The sequence below is a fragment of the Xylocopa sonorina genome, chromosome 3 (genome assembly GCF_050948175.1).
Source record: "Xylocopa sonorina isolate GNS202 chromosome 3, iyXylSono1_principal, whole genome shotgun sequence".
NCBI lineage: Eukaryota > Metazoa > Arthropoda > Insecta > Hymenoptera > Apidae > Xylocopa > Xylocopa sonorina.
In genome coordinates, this window is record NC_135195.1 from 5,545,668 (window position 1) to 5,569,486 (window position 23,819).

Genomic DNA, 23,819 nt, shown 5'->3' on the forward strand with positions numbered 1-23,819 from the left:
CTGCGCGTTGAAAATCTGTTTATATGCGATCCAACACGCGATTTTTGTCGTTTCACGGTTCCCTCTCTGTTTTGTTGCGTAACTGAACTTTTCTGGATATTTTACATATTTATAGGTGACATGCTTTTTTAGGGGATTTCGTATGAAATTGAGGATATTCGAAAGCATTTTATTTTAGCTTCTCGTCATTCTTTTAAATTAAAATGTCTATTATTATTACATAAATTTCCTTCCATTTAAGAGCAGATTTTTTGATACTTTTAACTTATATATTTTGTTAGAACTAGTTTTCGTACATTTTGCTTCTTATTAGATAGAAAATGTTTTTTGAAACATTTTGACCGAAATGATCAACGAAAATGAGGAAACTAAATGTTTTCATCCGCTGGTTGACACGTTCAGTTAGCATACAATTGTCTGGCACCTTCATTTGAATTTTAAAAAGTCGAGTCCACTGAAAACTCTTGCTTCTAATGCGGGCTTAAATGAATTCGACGTTCCATTTTGTTGATATTGAACTACAGTGTTAGGAGCTGGTTATTTCTTCTTTTCCATTGCATATTAAAGTGTGTTTTTCACTGGTTATTGTGTTCGATGAGGCTTGCAATGGAATTTCCTTTTATTTTTAGACGTTATTAAAACAAAGGTCGACGAAAGGGTTGAATAAGTCGATAGGTCGTCTTATTTTTCCCTAGAAACTTACACAGTGCTCGTTTTCTATATTCGTTTCAGTCACACAAATAAAATAAAATAATATTCGACCTGAGAAACCATTACATAATATATACACACGTTTCCTGATTCTATGAAACTTGGTCAACACTCTACAAAAATAAGATCGCATACATTGCATTCTGCTGATCAATATATCCCCTCGCTCAACTAATCAAGATTAATTTATACCACCAATATATTTATTTTATTCCTTTGCCAGAAGAAACGTCCATTTTATCTTACATCATTCGAACCAAAATTAATTCTCTAATAATAATTTAAAGGAAGGTGTAAATTTCGTTGTGCGCGATTTTTTAAGTCAGAATAAAAAGAAATTTTCTGCAGAAAAGCAGCGTGACTCAGACCAGCGATACGATTTTAATTCGAACCGCTTCCTCAGCGATAACAATTTTTTCGCCGAAAGGATACTTCGTTCCTCGATTGTGACACAGTCGCACACGTACGCGCGCGTGTGTTTTCTGAATAACGCGGACGATCGCGTAAGGGAACGAGCCCGCGAGTCTGGGGTCCGCTGGTCTGTCAGAGGCATCTCATTGTGCAAGATTCTGTGAATCGACGAGAAGCGTTCACGGTTCTGCGAACGGCGGCTGCGATGGCACGATTCGCACGTACCACGCGAAATCATTGTTCAGTCCCTGGCGCATTATTTTTACATGCCGTCGACGGTCGACGCCGCTTTGTTTTTCCCCGTGATTCTTCCCCCCTCGCGCTTTGCATAACCATCTCGTGATAACGTTACGTACACATCTGCCCGATGGCACTCGCGATGGGACTTGGTTCGCTCGTAAAGCGAACAACCGTGCTGCGAGGGTAGAGGGTGGAATTTGTTTGGCGTTCGAATTTGACGAGTTTGAAGAAAATCGCTGGAAATTTTCGATGCTTTACTGTATATTATAGTAATTTGAATACACGTGTGTTTTGGGTGCTCTGGTGTTTCGTGAATGTCATTTCTTTATATTTAGGAATTATTAAAATTAGGCAGACTTATTGTAATATCGTTGAATTATTATCGCAGGTTTTGTATTTTGTGGTTCTGTAAATTTTGCTTTATATACTTTCTATAAATTTTTTGCAAGATAAGACTGATTTCAAAACAATGGAGTCTTTTTACTATATGGAATTACAGAGGGTTGTTCAAGAAGAATTGGTATTCATATATCTTTGTTGCTTTTGGAGATACCAGGAAACTTTATTAGTAAAAGTTGTTCAGTGGATTATGGAGGAGTTTATAATATGGCAGTAATAACTTTTTGTAATTGGAGAAGTTTCCGAGGTCACGCTCCATTTTTCTAAATGGAACCATATATTATGTTATGGATCAGCTGATGCAGCTCTACTTGTACTTCTTTTTAGGACTTCGTAAGATTTAATAATTTAGTATTGGTGTTTTGTTCGATCATGTCATTTTTAATGACCGACGTTACATCGTAATATCTCTTCCGACAGAGCAATTTACCCTGTTACGTCTTTATCTAATAATGAAATTGTACGCTAAGGCAACGTTGTAATTACTTTCGGTAAACATATTGTTTTCCAGACGAATGTTTAACGAAGATAATTGTTACGCTCGAGTTGTGTTGTTTGTTGCATTAGCTCGATGGTAGAAAAAAAATGCTGAAACCTTTAACATGAATTTACGATAATTACCATGATACACGTTGATGAAGATGGAGGGGATATTTGAGATTTCTCTTAACGCTCTTAACACTGTTTAACGTAACGTTTCGAATGCAGATTTTTATGATGGCTGTTGAAACGTGCATCACGCCGATAAAACGATGCGATTCTTTTCTCGAGACGTCCCAACTGAACCGAATCGCACCTACTTCAATCACGAAACGGTATGCGCGATGTAACGAAATGCAACGTGAACGTATCGTGATTTATGCGACGTTCAGCGATGTCAACGTCGCTTCTAATCAAGTTTTATCAGTTCCAGCGAAACGTTTCGCGGATGCAGTCGAGGAATTTTTAGATTCGCCCCGTTGATCTCGAGACGACGCGATCTAAAACGAAGACGCTCAGCGCGAAGATATTAATGCGCGCGAATCTCGATCGATAAAAGGAGCACGTCGGAACAATTAAAAATACCGCTGATGTATTTTGGTACAGTGTTTGTCGAGAAGTTGACACGTTAACGGGGGTCAACTAAAATCCACTGAAACTGAGTACTGCGGTAAATCGCGATATTACGTAAGAATGCCTTGAAAGAGTCACCGTCCAATGATAACAATAATGATAATAGACCGTGATAAATATTAACAGTAGGGCCCTGCTCCGATTTATAGACGAGATTTATTGTAGGATCGTTCGCGAGAGGCGGACACATTTTTCAACGGTTTTCCTCGTTTCTTCTACACGCCCGTATCGGATGTTGTAACACTGCGATGCCTACAACTAATGCAACTGGCTGTTGTTTGCATTACGCGCGGCTACTTTAGCTATTCAGAATTAGTTGGCTGATAACAAGTATAAACCCGTTTCGCAACCACCTTTAAAGCGTTGCCTCGCGTAAACTCGTCCTCTGTTGCCAGAAAATCGAGCGATCGTCGAAGAACGGTATCGAGTGGCTCAGACGAATATAATCAGTACCAAATGGAAAATGGTACGCGAAACGTATCGATAATTATCGAAATCTATCAATATTTTCATGTATGTATAATCCACTAAAAAGTATCGCGTTCGTACGGCTACAAATTTGTATATAACATTCGTACGACATCCCAAACGATACTGCGTGCCTCATTATTGACGATCTCCGATCTAAACATCGCCACTAAAAATAATACGCACTCCACGCTCGACGGTTCTCTCCGTTTCATTTTTAAACGAGGGAAACCGAAGCCGTCGCGGCGTGTCCGTTCCGTGGGCAGTTGCACAACAACCGGTGACATTTCGTCGCGAACGGTTCGTTAACGACGAAAATGGAAATTGCCTTGTTCGCGATAAGGCGGAGGAGCGCGTGTACGCCTCGATTCCAGCAAGATTTGCAACCGATTTCGTCGAAGGGAGCAGCACCTGCCGCGACGCAGCTACTCTTCTTCTTCTTTTTTTTTTTACCAGGAAGTGAAACGATTCCATCGAGAGCCACTATGCGACGGGATTGAACACGTTCGATTTAGAAAATGGTCGCGTGTCGTTGTCCACGTAGCTGCCTGGCCGGCTCGTCACTCGGAAATAACATCCGCCGTCGTGCACCCGCGCTGTTTAATCGCAAAAATAGCGTCGACCGATCGCTTATAGCGATTTTCTGGTACGAGCCGTTGGGACGCGCCTCCGACGGTTTCAGTCGTGTTTCGTAGCGATAACAGCCAAGTGTACGCGTTACCGTGTATCGATTGCGATAAGGACGCATCTGCGGGCGTACACCCTTGTTCAAAAGTATCGTTGCGCGGCTGCACAGCCGTTTTATTAACCGTTTATCGTATGCTACGAATTACTGATGTTAAACTATGTTTATTTCTTTTTTTTTGTGTTCGATTTTTTCATTTATGCGATACAATTATTTTCGATGAAAATATGTTTTTCATGGTTTTCTTCTTTTTTTTTTTTATATGACTCTCTCCTTATCGCGGTCACGATCGTTTCTCACTTAGAAATTTTAATCGACCGATAAATTTCTCGACACTCTCGACAGGTCGTAAACGCCGTTTGTACGTTCAATGGGAAACGTTTGAGTAGGTCCCTCGTGGACATTTCACGAATCGAGCGGAGAATTAACTTGTCAGTGCACGACGTTATTGAAAATTTTCATTTCACGTTGCTGAGTGATAAACAAGTCGACAAAGTATTTCAGTTCGCTCTTATTTTTATTATATATTTAATGAAAGTTGTTCCCTAATGTATGATAGAGAGCAGTATATTTTTATATTGGTATAGCGTTCAGTTTAATTGCTCCATATGGTTAGTCGAACAAAATTGAAGGCAAAATAAGCAAGATACGAATTGCCATATTATAAAAGAGCTCGACTGAATTGCAATTCATGTCAGTCACTTTGACATTAATTTAAACCATGTAATTTTTGCTTTCGACAGTAGGTCTAAGGTTTTACAAGTGTTACACTAGAAACAAGAAAGCTTACTCACTAGAATAGAATATATTTAAAATAGGATACCACGTCGATGCACAATTTCATAAATTTATCCTTCCACTTTGCACTGCAATTTTCGTACACCTTTAATTTTCATACTTTTGTAACAAATAAGCTATATCGTGATCGTTGCTAGTTTGTACAACAGTGCAAATACACGTTTGGGTACAAGTGTTTCGAGAAATGCGTCTAATGTGGAATTTCGTAGCTGTGTTCGAGGTATCATGTCAGTCACTTTGACATTAATTTAAACCGTGTAGCTTTGCTTTCGACAGTAGTTCTAAGGTCTTAGAAGTGTTGCATTGGAAACAAGAAAGCTTACTCATTAGAACAAAATATATTTAAAATAGGATACCACGTCGATGCACAATTTCATAAATTTATCCTTCCACTTTGCACTGCAATTTTCGTACACCTTTAATTTTCATGCCTTTGTAATAAATAAGCTATATCGTGATCGCTGGTAGTTTGTACAACAGTGCAAATACACGTTTGGGTACAAGTGTTTCGAGAAATGCGTCTAATGGGGGATTTCGTAGCTGTGTTCGAGGTATATCGCGATAACGATCGCCACGACGCAGACAGATCCCCTGTAACGATGACTGTCACCGACCTACATAACTGCAAACCGTGGAGGAAGACGTAATCTTGCATAGTCAGAAAATGAATCCCTGGCTGCCGTGCGTATTCGCGCGATGAATTATATTGTCCCACTGAACGTTATTTATAAACACCGGCACGTGACGCAAAACGTTTCCGGAAAGTGTGTCATTATCCTAAGCTGCGGTTTCGTCGTAGCATCGAAGTGGGCAGCCGTTCGCGCAACTTCTCGCTGGTCGAACAACAGCGGATGGACGTTCGAAGCGCACGGATGACATCACGTTTAGAAGTTAGGGACGCGCATGGTGGTTGATCGATCGAAGTTTCGGCGCACACGTGACTCATTGCGTTTATGGCTCATTTAAACGAGGCGTCACGCATTCTTCGTTTGCATCGAAGGGAATCGCTGTCACTGGACGAAGAACACGATCGAATTCATCTTTACGATGAAACATCTTAGAACGAAGAGAACTCGAAAATTCTATTGGTAGCTTGCAGCAGAATTTTGCGACAAATTATTCTCATTTGCGTCAAATTATTCTCGTTTTCTTTGTCGGCTATCTCGCTTACATTATACTTATAATTTAATCAGATAAAAATACGAGAATCCCCAACGTTATCGTCCGTATCTGTCGATCATTGTACGTACATTATGATATCGTTATCCGATGCATCGTCGCAAAAATAGATGTCAATTTAATTAGTCAGAATCTAATTCGTATAAGCGCACAACGATTAAAAGCGCCTTGGGGTATTATCCAGGACGTTGGGAGGATATATTTGATCGAAAGCCTGTCAAGCGGATGGCGTATACGAACGACTGTTCCATTACTGGATCGAGTGAATGCGAAAAGAGAGGCAACGAAAACATCGGGGAAAGGATAACAATTAACAAGAGGGTACGGAGATTGCACTTTAATGGTGTCCCAGAGCCTCGTACTTGCCATTATCATTTCCAATCGCCATTGTTTGCTCTCCATCGACACCTTCTAATCGAGAGAAAAATGTTGGAGCGCGCTTCTATTTGTCGCGGAGAGGGTAGTTTGGAAGCTACCCCTGATTCTAGAAGCGTTCGCGTTGGATCTGCTCCTGAATGGATGCATCCAGCGATGCATTCGATTGGCCATGGACGCGACGTTTATACGACGAAGCAGACATTGCTGCTCTATTCTATTCAAACTTTTCGAACGATTGATCAGCAATCTTATTTTTTGTAAAACGTTCGAGTCTGATTCGTTCGAGAATGACGAGCTGGTAAATTTATTAATTTAACTAGTGATTGAGATGACGATGCTTCGAAACATTTAATCTTTTAATCTTGCTGTTAGATTTTATGATATTTTGCAGGCGATTGTAAAGAGTTGAAAATTAGTTGAAAAATTCCCTATAATCGGTTTGACTATCAGCATTGTATTAATTAAATCCTCGATAGCTCGTTTTCGCGATAACAGCGAATGAAGTTATTGACGTTTCAAGATATTTTTTATCGTTTTTATTTTCGAGGAGAGATAGACAGGTATGATTGAAGCTGTATCATTATTATGATCGCTGGAGAAGGATTAAGCTGAAGTGTCAATTCATCTAAAATTGCGACTGAAGTCCGTGAGTGTACGCTGATACCCTCAATCGCTATGTTGGTTCTGTGAGCATGCAAATTTTTTCGTTTCGTAGTCGACCAACATTACGCGTTCAGTATTTAACACACGCGCGTGTGCGCGCGGACTTTCGAATTGTACGTCCATAGAAATTTTCACGCTTCGAACACTGAAACTTTGAGATTCGATTCGCGGAGGCGGCGGAACTTTTAAATTTGCCGCGCGCGAACTTCGAAATTTTTCGTGCTCGACGCGGCAACGCGTTCCAACTTTGCGAATTATATGCATGACACGAGCTCTCTCGAGCCTGATGCAGATTTTCGAAAACTTTTAGTTCCGACAGGATCGCGGGGCTCGCGTAACCGAATCATCTCGAAAGTTTGATTATCAGCGTACAAACTGGCGAACTCGATTACGAACGGGCGAATTTCAAGTTTTTCACTCGGCCATCTGTACGAGTTTCGAACGAACGTGCAAATTTTCGAATTCGATAGACGGACGCGCGCAGGCTTTGAAACTTGATGCGACAGCTTGCAAATTTATCGTGAATGTCCGTATTTTCAAATTTCGAACTTGATATCGATTTTTGTCAACGTTCGATTGTAAATACGCGTGTCGCTTAGTCGAATCTTTCAAAGATACTGACTTGTTGGCTTTTTACAAATTGAAATGATTATCACTGTGGAAAAACATGAATAACGTTATTTCAGTCACAGAGAAAAATACAAAAATTAAATTAGAAATTTTAACATTCACGTACGAGTTCAGTCTCTTCAAAGTTTCACGAAAAACGGTGTACAAACATTCGAAATTTGCTGTGAGCAACGTGGTTCGAACTCCGTCGAAAGTTCGTAACTTGGAGCGCGATCAGGAACGCGCGCACCTTGCGCGCAGATGAATCATCCGGAGTGCAATTCGGTGGAACGTTCGTGTGCAGCGTTCGTAATCGCTGCTGCGTGTGCTACCATTTCACGTGCTTCCGCGGTTCGAACTCGAATCATGACTGCTGATAAAACGTCGTTGAAAAAACCCGCACGTGTCCCGTTTTCCTGAGCCGATCGAGGAGCTGCGACTCTCGAGGAACGAGCATAATTTGCTGATACGACGAATCTCTGCTCGTTTTTCGATATCTTTCGCTCGGAGGACATGCCTGGTTTACGGGTCAACAGATGTTTCGCCGTTCGCAGTGATGTAAGGCCAGTTCTGAAAAAAGTTGCAAGTTAACGCGCTGACGCTGGTAATTCTGGGGCGAGCTCTGGTGACTTTACAGCAACGATCGTGGTCAATAGTTTTCTGTGCTACTTGGTTAGTAGAGAGTTAGTCGATATTAGCGTTGGAATAAAAATGGAACGATTTTCTTTCTTTTCCGAAAAGTGAGATATCAAATCGATTGTATAATTTGGGTAATTACGGATAGTAATGGTAAGTTCTGTATGCTCGTCTCGAAAGTAGGAAGTGTCTGCGAGAAACGAGAACACAATCGAGAAGAAAAACCGTAGCAGGCTTAAAATTATTGGTTTGCAACTTTTCTGTAATTTTCTAGACAGTCGTTACGTAGAGTTTTTTTTTTATAATTCTTCTAATTTGTAGAAAGTGTGTACATAAGAAGAATGTTTGCTACAGTCACGTTGTATTTTGTTAAATTACATCAATTATTTTTAGTTTTTTTTTTGGAGTAAATCGATGTACTTTAATCCTTGCTAGACCCAGTTAATCCCTGGGGTTAGCTCCAACTAATCCCAGTTAATTCAAGTCCATAAATATTCCAAAATAAAAAATAGAATGCGAGTAAAAGTGGTAAAAATACTGTCTCTGAAATAATATTTTAATATCATAAATACGCGTCCATTAGAAGACCTCGAAAAATAAAAGAAGCATACTTGTATTACTTACAGAGCAATGTAAAAAATGGCTGGCGTATCTCGTTACGATCGAAACGTATACAGCACTTCGCGAGACATAATACGCGTTGCTTCGGTCGTAAATAAATTTTTATTTCGATAGAAAATGATCTGTTAACCGTGCAACATCTCGCTCTCTCGAAGTGAAACCTCCCTCGACGAGGAGCAATATTTGCAAAACGTCGCGTGGAAGATCGTTTATTGGAATTTCGTTTATCGCCCGATGTAGGTCAGATGCGAGGAAAAACGAGCCAAGATCGCGTCGCGGGGTAGACGTCGAGTCGTTGTTCATGGAATTGTTTAATCGTCGATTACTCGGAGCTTAACAGTTCTACGGAATTGAGGTGCGAGATTAGCCGAACATATTACACCACGTCATTCTGGTAATGTGGTATTAAACGCAGACGATACTGGACCCGAGACACCGAGCGAACACGATCCACCGCGTGCGGACCTCGATTCGAATGGTATATCGCAGAACTTAATACACCTAGGATTTATAGAACTCTGTACGAACGTCTCGAACTGCACGAATGATGGCCATAATTCAGTTAAATAGGACAGAAACGATTTTTCACGGCTGAAACGTAATATAAATGACGGCACAGGGGTTGAAATAATTTGTTAAAGTGTAGAATACGATCGAGAAAATTTCGTAGTCACTTGAAAGTATTATTAAATGAAATACAGTGGAAGTAAAAGGAAACAATTTTTTTCTCGTATAAATTAATGTAAAATACGATAAAGCGTTCCACGGAAAAAAAATATTCAAAATTTTGTACACGTAACGTTTATTTAAAGAACATTGCTTATTACAAATTGTTGAGTAGTGAAATCATCCTTATCTTTTCTTTTACACCAAGCTAGCAAACCTGGAATGTGATATCGATTTCATTATGTAGTTTATGAATTTATGACGCATACGTAATTTTTTTTACTAGAAGTTGAATGACGCAAAAGGGCACTTCTTTCCGCGTCACTCATGCGAAATATCGCACGTTAAGGGAGCCATTTTTTCACAATTTACTTATTAATACTCGTTATGAGAGATTCCACTGTATGGATATAGCAAATTTAATGTATTCGACTCGAGTAATGATTATATACATAATGCAATAAGTAGGATGGTATAAAAAACAGTTATTGGAATATGTTGCACGAGAGTTTCTCAAGATATGTATAGATCGATTTAGATGGGATATTCTATTATAGCTTCCATGGGACCTTTGGAGTCCTCTGGTACACTCGATACTAATGAAACATCGAGATCTCTTCGATATCGTGCAATTCTTAAATTCATGCTATTCATGGGCCCTTCGGGGTTCTTTGGTACGCTTGGTACCAACGTGATCTTGAAACACCAGTTCTGTCTTTGGGCATTTGGATCGCGTTGTCTCATTCTTTCCGTACGGCTGGATTTCGACAAAATATCGATGAGGTATATGCAAGCTATTCGAGAGTTGTCGTACAGTAAAAACTTCACAGACTGATTACACAATAAGACCAAAGCGGAGGACCGGCAAAATTGCGTTCTCGAGGTTCTGTTTTCGAGAAACTCGACTTTGAAAATCCGCCAACTCTCTTACCATTAATGCACACACGCTTGCCGGATCTTCGAAGTCGTTTTCCTTGAAAACAAAGTCTGTACAACTTTGCTATTCCTGACCCTTATCCTATTTCGAAGCGCAGAATCGTTTCTTGAATTTTTTTTTGCCATTGTTTGTCGAGCACCTCCTTTAGTTTGTCAGCTGTGGATGGAATCGAATAAAATTCGACATAGTCATTCTACATTTGCGTATCTGTTTTTCTGCTCAGTGCAGTTGATTTCTGTTTGCTAGAAACGCAATGACTGCAGTATCGCTCGCTCGATATCTTTTGGCCCAAGTTTGTTATGTTGGGGGTTGATTGAGTCGTTGAATTTGGGAACCGTAGCCATTTTCCACGTCTGTGAAACAAAATACAAATAATAATTGTATCATTTTCAGGGTAGTTTCATATTACTGAAGTTAAGAAGGGTTCTCATTTATTTTTTTACAAGAATTGAGGTCTTCGAAAGTAAAGCGCGAACAAATTTTATTTGCAAAAATATTAAGAGCATGATTGACTGATGACGACGAGAGGATTGAGATAGATACGTGGTTCCTTTCTGAATCATCGACGTTCTGACGTGACTGAATAATTTAATAATATCCCATATTTGTAAATTTCTAGATTATACATTCGATATTAAATAGACCAGTCTATATCGAAAGCATTTATGATATTTTAAAAGTCACTATAGTCTTTACATTCAACGATTTAAAAAATCCTTGAAATTATAAAGTCGAACGAAAAACTTGAGCCATACTGTGCTCGTTTTCAACGCTAGAAGCTTCGATGAACTTTTCAAACTTTCTTGGACGTATTACGACGTGTATTGGAAACATTCGACGTTTACTAATTACTAATGAAGTATCGATAGCCCATTGTATTAGTTTGACGAAGGTTACTCGGTCCGTGTACAAGCATCGACGCGTACTCGGTTCTAAGATACACAATTTCAAAGGATACCTACGTCTAGTTAAGCAAGAGAGCTGAGAGAGCTCTCCTTACGTTCGATTTTTCAAACTAGAGAAATCACCTGATCCATATTGCGTTAAGCAACGCGTTGCAGCGTAATTACCAACGGAAAATGGCGTCAGTTTGGTCAGAGTTGAGGATACGGTTCATGAAAACAGTTTCTTAACATCTAGAAGTCCTGAACGCGTATTTTTAATTAACCGGATGAGTCACCAGAGACAGAGAGCATTGGATTTGCAAACGCGAAAGTGGAACTTTGTATCGGGATCCAGGATGTTTCGATTACGCTTGAAGTTACGTGCAATTTCTTTTGTTCGTTTATTTCGCAAATGTTGGTTGTGGAAAAATGACGCGATGATGTATAACTTACGATAATCTATAAATACTCGCAATGAAACGATACAGGGTATTGAAGTATGAAATTACTTTATCTAATATATGCGTGTTTACGATTGTCTGCTACGAATGATTCACGTTATGCCTCGTGTAAACCTCATCGATCATCGAAACGAGCCTTATTTTTTCTTCCTTTTATGATCTCATCGTTTAGAAAGGAACAAATTTGTTCGCACCTTAGCCTTTTCACGTTCCAACAACGAGAGGTTCTTCTTGTACAGCAATCGAAATTTTTCATATTCCCTACTTTTAATCCTTTGCGCTCCTTTCTCGAGTGACTCGACGTAGATAAAAAAGGGTAGAGAAAAAAATAAATAAATATGAGTTCTATAAATATAAATTATAACAAAGTTCGAGAGCTATATTTAATGTAACCAATAATCAAAATTGTTTGCAACTAGCGGTCAAGGAACTGTCCCTTTGAAGTAAATTTCAAATAAAACAACTAAAATAGTTGCCGGCGATAAAATTGAAAAATAATTCCGAGTGCAGAGGGTCGATCGTGAAAACTAAAACGTGTCAAGGATGCGTTAACATATTTACACAACACTCCATTGGACGAAATTGTTCACAAGTAACATTCGAGGAGTTGCCCTTTGAAGTAAATTTCAAATAAAACATTTCAAACAGTGGAGAGTTGTTAACAAAATTGAAAAACAATTCGAAGTGCAAAGGGTTAATCGCAAAACTGAAGCGTGTCAAGGACGCATTGCATATTTACACGATGCTTTATTGCACCAATACGATTTTATTGATATCGTCTGGAAAAAAGAAACGAAGCGGAATTTAAGAACACTTATTTGGCGTACTGATTCGTCCTTCGTGTTGACCTACGATAAGAACGAACTGATTATACCCGATACGATTGTTCCGTTTTTTAAAATATACCTGAACGCGTGATTTGCGGTTTCAGAGTTGCTAACGACTCTTGTGCAAGGAAGACACTCGAAAAAATCGTTGAATCATCGGTATTAAGAGAGAACGGTTCTTTTTATCAATTCTGACCTTGGCGAGCGTGATTTCTAGACAGTCACCTTGCGTGGTCCGAGGAGGAACGCTTTTTCCTTGCAAGAATGTTGATTGCGGTTTCGTTAATCAGATATGTAACGATGAAAAGTGTTTTTCTAGACGTTTCATCGAGCCAGGACGGAAATCGATTATTTATGAGATGACCTAATCGAGTTATTATTATACGTTGCATTTTCAGTTTAAAATAAACAGAGTCTAAGCTCAAATATCTAATGATAACCAAAGTGTCCTGTAATTAGCTGAATTAAGTCGTTTCGTTTGCAATATATTCCAAATTTGGTTTCCAGAAATATCGAAAAGAAAGTAATTCACTTGTAAAATTAATATCTTCCTCTTCTCACTCATTAATACGCTTTCTTCCATCTGTCTCTTCAGAAATCCTCTCAGAATTTGAAGAAAACTCACGGTCATCGTACAGATTAATTTGCATACTTACGCGAACAGATACACAGTCATTTCTGTGTGTTCACCTCGAAAGTAGAAAGTTTTTCTACTTTTGAGATAAAACGAGAACGCGATCGGGTTAGAAAATGACCCGACGACCGTGGCCGCATTTATCATTTTTCATAATCTCGAATAACACGCGTTGCTCGCTAACGAAAACGCGATCGAACGCAGCTGAAGGGAAATGCGTTCGTTTCTGTTTCCAACGGGCACGTAGCGCGAGTTTGGAAAGCATTCGAACTGTTCCCAACGCCGCGTCCAGCCGTTGGCCGCCATTTTGGTCCCGTTCCCTCCGCGGTAGCCGCGCCAGCGCGCTCGAAGCGGAAGCGGCAAGGTTTACTCGTTTCGCGAGCGGTTTATTGAACCGCGATCAGTCGGGATCGAGCGTCGAACGTTTAAAAATGATTTATGGGACGTGCGAGCGTGGATCGCCGCGATCGTTAGGCGACTGTTCGCCTGTTTATCGTGGGACGGTCAATTTCGATCCGCTTGTTAGATCAATTGACGCAAACGGAGGATGGTTAACGGGTATTCAGAGTGGAAAAAACTGTCACGTGCGTCGCATGAGGACTCTCTTCACCTTTGCGCATATGTGCATGCATACATGCCGTCGTGGAAAAAGCGAGCTGGACGCAACGGGTGTTTAGTATTCCGTACGCACGGTTCAAGGGAACAACCTCTTGGTACGGTACTTAGCATCGTGGCACTCGAGCCGACGAATTGTCCCTGGTTTCGCTCGGTTTCGATTTCTTCCAGCCTCCATCATCAATCTTTATACATTCCTCGATCACGAAAATTTCTCTTCAATTCTGTATTAGCTTTTAATTACTCAGAAGCATCACTTTCACTTTGGAACTAACCAGGAAATAGTATGAAACTTCGTATGAAGCTTCTAGTTATTGGACTGTTTCAATTATAAAAATGTTCATTAATTTATTCTTCCGTTAGATTCATAACTCCGTGTATTTGTTTCGTGGTAACACTCTGTAATATTAATTAGCACTGGAATGCTGTTAGAAATAATCTGAATTGCGATTAATTTTTTATTATCCCGAGACGTTTTGAATTTGATACATCTTCGTCCTTGAACTCGCGGTATGAATCAATACACGTTGTTTAGAGCGATTAGAAGCGTTGCAATTCGGAGCAGTTAAGATGGAAACATGCATCAAGGATGGACGTGACGAAGGATTTAATACGCAGTGGCGCGATTTGCTGTCCACGTCCGTTATCATCCTAAATGTAGTATTGCGCGGTAGGTTAACAACTTTGCAATTCATAGATCGCGAATAATAGCGAACGAAACGTTTCGAAATGTTCGCTCGTGTCTGAAACGAACGTTCGCGTAAATTTGAATCTTTTTTGCGCCTCTGACTTTCTCCGCACTTGCTCGAACGGCTTCCTGGCGAGTGTTAATTAGCGATTCAAGGTTGGAACGTTATCGTCTGCTTTTCTTGGTCTCTTTTTTTTGCGATGGAAATTGTTGAAGCGAACGATAAATACGAGCTCTTCTCATTTATTATGATACGTGTAGTAATCTCGAATTTTTTGTTTCTACTTTCATATGCTTTAGACTTTTCGAGGTCGAAGTGCGAGCTTTAGATCGTAAGTTGTTCGGATTTCCAGTTCTTTGGAACTTCTATAGATCTTATATTTTTATTTTCACTCTGTAAATGTCAAGTGTCGTGCTTTTCACTTCTCATCAGTCAAATTCCAATTTCAGTTTCGAGATTATATACTTTAGTTCTGAAAGCGTGAAACCATTCACAGTATAGCATAATAGCTAAAGGATCGAACCCTCAAACTTCTCGTTTTGCGTTTTCCAGTTCGATTCGAACGTTAAAATACACGTCTGAAACTACTCGACACCTAAATCTTTTATTTCCAGCGCTCGAAACTGGAACCCTCGAATTTCGTGTTCGTTTCTCAAACTCCAAAACACGTTTCCAATCGCACACAGCGCGAACTACGTATCTCGAATTATCTCAGATCTGAAAGTATCAAACTTCGAATTAAGTACTTTTCATTTCGAGTAGAGAATCAAGCGGAATCAAGGACTGTCTATTGTTGTACGATTGATACATAAACAGCAAGTAAGAATCAACGAGAGCGAGCCACCTAAAACTTAGTGAAACAAACACCAAGGTATCTCGAGCAACCTCATAAATCATACTTCATATTCATGAAGTTCTCCTTTCCACGAGCGTTCCAACGCTGTCATTCGAGACGCATTCAAAGTCGCAAAGCCGCGCTTCGCTTCTCTTCGTCCTTTGCAAACGGAAATTATTCAAACGAGCAATAAATAAAAACTCGTTCGACGCGAATCGGCGGTATCGATGCGAAGTGCATCGACATGCCGTTACGCAACCGTAATCGCGTACCGTTCCGCATCCTAATTTGAATATCATCGGGTATTTTTATACGTACAAAGAGCATCAATTAAAACCTACTCGTATCGCGTGAATTTTCGAAAGTAACTGATCCAGATGGGAGAATCAGCGGTATCAAGGTGAGTCGAAGTGTTTCGAGTGTCTCGCGACTCGTAAAATGAGACTGCCTCGAAGGTTCAGGCAACACGAAACCTCAGGTGCGCTTCGTGCGACAGTAGAATCGCTGGTTACGTACTTTTTGATACCGACACCTCTTGTTTTTCAAAACATATTTCATTGCTGCGTTTCACAGCTGTTTTTGAGGAGGAAAGTTTACTAATCACTCAATTTTACTAACATCGCATAACAAGGATTAACCCTCTGCACTTCGAATTATTTTTTAATTTCGTTACCAACAACTCCTTACTATTCCAAGTGTTTTATTTAAAATTTACTTTAAAGAATAGTTTTTCAATTACTACTTGTAAACAATTATGTTTACCAATTGTATTAAATATAACTCTGAAACTTTGTTATAATTTATATTCATGGAGCTTAAATTTCTTTTTGTTTTATTCACTGATGTCGAGTCACATTCGACAAAAGAGTGCAAAGGGTTAACCATAATTTGTCTATTTTTTATAATTTTGTAAAGTATGATAACGTTTAAAACACTCCCCAATATGCACTGCAGGCTGATTTCTGCATGTTTGACAATAGTAAGTTTGACGTTCTTCATTATTTCAGAAAAACATGCATTTATCAAAAAGTTGTGCTGGAATAAGTTAATTCTAGAATTAATGCTACAATTACGATGTCCCCTGAGAGGGGACAGCGGAGTGCAAAGGGTTGATACAGCCAAGTACGATGTCCTAAAGGATTTCAACACGTTCTTTAAAAATCGTAACTCGTTTGTTTCTTGTAATGAAGTTTCAAGATTTTTTTATTTTAGACGAGATGTGAAATCTGAATTACTTACAGAGGTTTATTAAAGGACATCGTGTGACGCTCACAGGACACTAGAAAATTATGCAAGGCGCTATGCGATGCCTGCAAGCTCGAAATAATTAAAATTGAGTTACTTTCTGTATAATGTAATCGATAAATTACGAATGAAATTAAATTCAGTCAGGAAAATCTGTTTGGAATTAAAATTGCTGTTATCGCACAAACGAAATTAATGTTTCGTAAAATTTTCAAATCAAGTTTTCGAACAAGTTGAAGCTGGAAAGCTTGAAAGTTTCTCTCCCTTTCGCTTTTTTTTTCATTTTCAATCGAGCAACTTCCTACTCGTCCATTTTTCGAACGAGCTGGTTCAAAATCCAGCGTTTCGAACAATTTATTTCTTGCCTTTTTTCAACGTCAACGACAGCTGCTTTTTTTTTGAAAAATTGGAGCTGGATACCAGTGTAAAAAATATCATATTTGTTTGTCAGCTTGTGTACATCGATCCTTTTTCCAAATTGGATTTTTTCTTCCTTTAACAGGGAAGAAAGTGAAACGTTTGATCATAATTGAATGACACTTCGATCGACACGTGTCTAGAAATATTTTTTTTTAATTACATTATACAACATGGAAAATTATATTGTCGCGAATACTATAGTACACTTGTCGCGCGATTTTTCCCTTGAAATTTCGGAAGTCTGCCTGCAATAATTAGCTGAAGTTTTAACCGGTGAAAACCTCTCGTCACGCTTTCTAGATTCGTTTTCGGTGTTGATTTTTGCGTCTTGTCTTCTGCGTTCTGCGTTTGACAAACGATACGTGTGTACCGTTTGATTATTATGTTTGCTGTGTTAATATTATGTTCGGTGTATTTATTAACTGTTAAGCAAACGTGTAAAATCCTGCTTGATTACTGACGGTGTTTATCACACCGATTCATAATCGTTCGACGCATGGAAAAATTGCAGCTACCTTTATTAATTATTACTTTATTAATTACATGAATGTAATTTCATTTAAAGCGTTTCAATTCGAGGAACTCTTTTATTTTGCCAGTTGATATGATTTTTCTTTTACTTATTTTTCTTTTTTTAATCGAGTGATAAAATAAATTATGTAAACGATGCTTGGATTAGTTGAAGAACGAGAATGCTTGAAGGTACTGTTAGATGACAGAAATTAATATACTCTGTCGTTTTGTTATTCGAGAAAAATGAGTGCGAGACGCACACCTTGAGAGGCAATTTTGATAAAAACAAGAACGAGAGAGAGACTTTACATTAGCGATAAAAACATGTATAAAACTATCGTCAATTCGTAAATTGATAAGCCGATAACAGGCACATGGATACAGAGCTTTACGCGCAGTGTTTTCTCGGTTTTGTAACGACGTCAGTTAATTGTTTCCTTAAACAACGAACTTTATCGTTCGTGCTAGGAAAAATTGTGTTTTTCTAAATAATTACAGACACGAAAATTGTGGATAAAAAAGTAACGATAGACGATAAGGATTGCAAATGTGAACGGTTGCGAAGAGTTCGAAAAGTCGCTTCCTTTTCTTCTTTTCCAATCGAAATCTGAGGTCACGCGCATCTTTGTAGGTTATCGCTGACTCGTTGCATTCTCATTATCTTACCATGTACCAAGTACATAATTACACAATAATAAATACAGTGAGTCAGCGTGCACGTTTACGAGCCATATTCCGTGTTACAGTTGCATTTAACGACGTTTAAAAAGGAGAGAATTTTTCCTTGAAAAGCGTTGCTGTGAAAAAGAGGAGGCTCTTGAACGAACAAACGTTGAAATGATTCGTGTACAGGTATTATTTATTATCAAGGTTACGATTAAGCAATTTTCATAATTTGCATTTAATATTTTATACCTTCAACCTAAAGTAATGAAGAATTCCTCTGTGAATGTTAGTGATTTTATTTAATTTCTGTTAATAGATTTGTGAGGGCTTTTTTTGGTATTCTTTGTTGTTTAGGATTCATTTTCTATTATTTAGGACGTCGTCATCTTTTTGTGACAAATTATGATTGCACATTGTAAGACATACAGTAGTACAACTGTCATATATAAATATTATGCATCGTACAAGAATATATCATTTATACAGGCTGAGTCAATTAATTGTACCATCCAAATTTAACTCGTTATCTAATTGTCGTACAAAAGAAACTCTCAAACTACTTGTTACATTGCTGGATACCAAACAACATTTGTTTCATACATTGTTAAAACAAATTTAATTTAACCCAGCTTCATAAAGTGACAAACGAACCATCAGTCCTTTTGATCGTCTAAAGTATTTAATTAAATTGATATTACGCGATAAACACTACAATAATAAAACTGTTCTACAATTTTCTTCGAAGTACATTAAACGTACACATCGAACAATAAATGTCACTTAAACAATAACGATCAATATGGTACGATAAAAATTGACGAAAAACATCGAACTCGCATCTGCGTTTGCACTCATGGACGACAGTGTGCAGAACGATGGACACGTTCCGTTGACAGAAAATCAGTGAGACGATCCGCCAGCCCCGTATGTTTCCGTCTCCATTTATTTCATTATGTTTACCTTGCCAGTGCTGACAATACGGTATCGCTGAAGAGGAACGAATCGATCATCGTTTCGCGCCTGCACCCACCCAGAACGATCGTTTCCTCGAGAGTCGCGTCGCGCGAGGGTAGAACAGAAGGGGATGAAAGGAACGGAAAGAAAAATGGTGTCGCCGTTGATCATCGAACCGACGCTGCTTTACGTAATTACCGGCGAATCGGTGTACGTACCCTTCTCCATTGAAGATCACTTGTTTACGGGGCATAAAGTGTCGCGCGCGCTGGCTTCTCCCCTTTTAATTACAACGCGTAGGTATAATTGGAGTCATTGTACCGAGGAGCCGCTGGTTTCTATCAATTTATAAATATCTCTCTGTTCCTCTGGCGAGAGAAAGAGTTACGATTTTCATCCGTTCTTCTCCTTTTTCTCTCGCGAACGTTACACGGAAAATTACTAATCGTCTCGCTCGGAAGGGAAGCGTCTAATTAATTTGATTAATTTTGACGGGTAAAAAATCGCGGCAGGGTGGCTGAGAGACGCGAAACGCGTACGCGCGCGTCGCTCTTCTTCGTTTTTCTCTCTTTTTTTTTTTCCCTCCCCTTGTTACGTTTTACAGCGTGGAATAATTGCGAGCAGACTCATTGTTCATTGCCGCAAACTTGACTCGTTAGTTTAATTATGTACGCTGTCCTATATAAAGAGCCGGATGATCGATGCTCCTCTTTTTTTGCTTTAACGATACGAACGTGTCGATGATTGATATCCGCTCGTGGATGAACAAGTGGGATTTTAAAACGTGTTTTCGGCCTGTTTCACGGTAAACGCTGTAAATATTAATGAACGTTGGGAACATGAAACGACATACATGTATTAATGGCTCGTTGCGAATTCTGTTTCGATTTTCACGCGAACCGACACGTTCACAGGCGATATTTTTTATTAAATCACGGTTCGAATCGGTTTGCAACCGTTTACTCAAGTTTCTTGGTATAAATACTTTGCATTTCCGTACGATTAGGAAGCATAATGGAATCGTAATGGAAATTAATGGCAACAGTGACTGGTTATTAATTACACGACCATTAATCACTAATTTAGTTCTAAAGTAATTTAAACTGGTTTTTAAATATCTTTTATCGAGTTTCTAGAATTTTTCTATTCAGTAATTACTTTGCTTTTGCACTGTCTTTAAAAATATTTAAAGATACTATACTTAACAGTATTCAGCAAAAGGTGAATCTGTTCTACAGACACGACCTTCATTTCGATGAAACTGAACGCCTGAATACGATATACATATGTACTATGTAAATGATAACCTAAATGATTAGAAGCGAAACTGGCGATATTATATATGCTGTAACGATTCTGTTTTTTCGAGTAGAAATCGCATCAGCGTGATTTGGCCTAGAGAATTTGATGGAAGAACGATCGACACGTTAATAGTTCCAATTAACATCGTTCTAGCACAATCTTTTCTATACAAAAAAAAAAAGATTAAACATCGAATGCGAGTTGCACCAGAGAGAAGCTCGATTAATTACAATTTTTACTACTTTTAATTAAATATTTTCAAGATAACTGCAGTTTATTTCTCTTGGAATACTCTAGATCTAATCGTTCAGCTGCGTCACGCCAGATGCAACAGTTATTAATAACCAAAATACTCCGTCATGTAAATAAAAACACATACGAGGCGTCACGAGAGGAATTACATAGATACGTCACTGTGAACGCGCTAGAGCAGAAGCTTATGTGCGATATTAGGCGTTAATCGAATTTTTCTGTACGATAGAGATTGGCTAGTCGTATGGCAACCGTGACCCCGCGAATACATGCGAGACTTAATTAAACGAAGCGGCTGATAATGCGGGAGACATGTAAACTATGAACCGAACTGTTCCTCCGCTATCGTCCGCGTTTATCTCCCGTTGGCAATTCATCTCTCCATGGTCACGCTCGGTTGCAACAACCATGTCTTGGAAATTTTTCCGTCAACTCATCGAAAGAATAATCTACTTCGCGAGAAAATATTTTGACGAGTCGTCTTCTCCTTCTAATTCGCTTCTCGTAGGAAGGGAAGAACGTCTGTCGACACGTGTACGGTATTTTAAGCTTTTCGTTGATAACAAGTTGCTACAGTTGGCAGAGAATTTTCGAGGAAACTCTGTGGAGTAAATTAAGGGGGAAATGAAGAACGAAAAAATGACGTTCGAGATCTCGTTTCGAAGAGAAACGATTTTGAAGATCTCGTGCGAGGCTACACGTGGACGCTCGCGGTGCATCCATAATGGCGACCTACTATTAGCGCGCGCGAACGTGGCGAACTTTTAAACTCGTTTCTCTTGTAAACCAAGCCTTAAATGTAATTTTATCGCTCCTAGTTTTCGTTTCATTTCGGCTTTTAAAAGCACCTTATCGTACTTTCTACCGCGAAACATTTCCAATTGCTTTTCCGCTAATTTCATCTGCGTCTACTCTAACAAACTTTTCGCTTGTTGCACACAAATTGTATCCACGAACAATTTGTAAACTTTTTCCAATCACTACCTGGTCCTTAACTACGCGTTACGTGTAGCACAACTAATTCCTGACAAACTCAATTTCTATTCTATTTCTAAACAGCTTTCGTTTACACTTCCAAAAACTGGTGAATTAAATATGAAATCACAATAAGACATAGCACACCCTGATGCAATTGAATATTTATTGTATCCTTGATTTCTCCTTGTTTCGATGGAATAACGAGGACAACTCTTTTGCTGATACTATTAAGATGGTCGAGCGTTGAATGAAGAAGACTTTTCAATAAATTCAACTCTAAATTTTTAAACAATATGTTCAATCTATTTAATTGACCATAGTTGCTCTTTGTACAATTCGACATTGACTCTTATTTACAAAAAAGGTATACTTATATACCAATTTGTAAAGCAGCAGGGAGCCAATTCACGGAAAAATTTATTAACCGGTTTATTAGACGTCAATAGCTATTGGAGCAAGTTATTAAAGATGGATTAAATTCTACAGCAACCTTTAGTACCCCAATTTCGATAACTCGAATTAAGAACTTAATTAGAAAAAACGATAAATACAATTGTTACTCTTAAAAGAATAACTAGCTATAAGTTTAAATGAATTTTCGTTTCGAACTGGATGGAACGATACAGATCAAACAAAATCGCGAGGAACTCGCCGCAATCTACACGCGTTTAACTAAAATGATCAATTCCACTTGACAGAGAGACGACACGAGCCTGCTCGCCCAGTTCTTCTACGCGGACGAGTCGCTGAACGCGGTCGCCTGCGAGTTGGACTCGTTCGACGGTCGCCAGGAGCCGGAGCGATGCACCACCCTCGTCAATCAGCTGCGCCACTGTCAGGACAAGGTGTTGACGATCTGCAGCCAGATAATGGACGACCTGATCCCGGACAGTCGCGCGAATCGCGACTTCAGGGTGAAGTTCCCGGACGACGTGATGCAGGAGAACCTTGCTGGCCAGCTCTGGTTCGGCGCTGAGTGCCTCGCAGCTGGTTCCTCCATCATGAACAGAGAGGCTGAGAGCTCTGCGATGAGGCCGTTGGCGAAGGCTCTGACCAAGTCGTTGGACATCGTCAGGAATCTGCTCAGGGAGCACGCGTTGAAAGGTCACATGAACCTCAAGGTATTTAGCGTTCTGTTCAACTCTAATTAATCGTCTGAATCCTTTTCACGGTGGAGTCCTGGCTTTTGATTGGTCGCGACGGGCTTCAACGAGCGCGCGCGGTTTTACGAGTCAGCGAAAGCTGGCAGCCTTGAAAAATGACGAAAGTGAAAGTTGCGAAAGGGCAACCGGACGAGGGTCTTCGTCTTTTGGGCGGTCCTTTTTCCTGTTTCAAGACTGGCTACGTTGGTCACTTCCGGGTGCTGGATATTAAGTCTGAGTGTGGAAAAAATGGTGAATGTTTTGGGTAGCGGTTGATATTAGTTGTTGACAATGATTCTTGAGTTTCCTTTAATTCTTATTTCTATTTTTATTTCATTATTTATACTATTTATTGTACCTGAAAGAGGGGAATCTGTTTAATTTCCCCTAATTGTATTTGTTTGCTTATTTTATTTTGGTTTGTTTATCACAATAGCATATTTTATTCTATTTCGTGTACTCTGTCCGTAGTATTTACTTGGTCTTTTTCAACTGATTCTACTTGGACTTTAACTTAGTCGACTTCTCTTAATCTATTTTCTTCTTCGTTTCTTTATTTATTCTGGCGTTTCACCACGAGAGACAACAAAGCGAACAGGTCGCCATTTGGTTCTCTTGTGGCAGTGGAGGTGCGGTGACATTTGCTCATGGGAAAGCTGTGTCCTCATAAAAATTCTGAACAAATACTAAAAATGACGAGAATGGATAGCTTATTTACTTTGATTCTAAAGTAGATACAAGATAAATATTTTTACAAAAGTGGTCGCATAATATGTATTTATTATTTATATCTCAGAAAATACAAGGAAATCGACGCTTCCATTGCTTTCATGGACTGCACCCCCACTGCTTTGTGGTTTTGGTTATGAAATTTTTAATTGGCAAATG

The 23,819-nt window shown here is 39.2% G+C and overlaps 2 protein-coding genes across 3 annotated transcripts in view; both read left to right on the forward strand.

The window, feature by feature from the left end:
- LOC143422168 (uncharacterized) overlaps positions 1–23,819 on the forward strand; it is a 153,037-nt gene that overhangs the window by 114,473 nt on the left and 14,745 nt on the right. The gene's annotated exons all lie outside the window — the stretch shown is intronic.
- LOC143422164 (lateral signaling target protein 2 homolog) overlaps positions 1–23,819 on the forward strand; it is a 44,636-nt gene that overhangs the window by 12,202 nt on the left and 8,615 nt on the right. For both annotated transcript variants that reach the window (XM_076892616.1, XM_076892617.1), the window contains exon 2: positions 22,488–22,910. In XM_076892616.1, the coding sequence (XP_076748731.1) occupies positions 22,488–22,910 (423 nt within the window). The remainder of the gene's footprint in view (positions 1–22,487; positions 22,911–23,819) is intronic.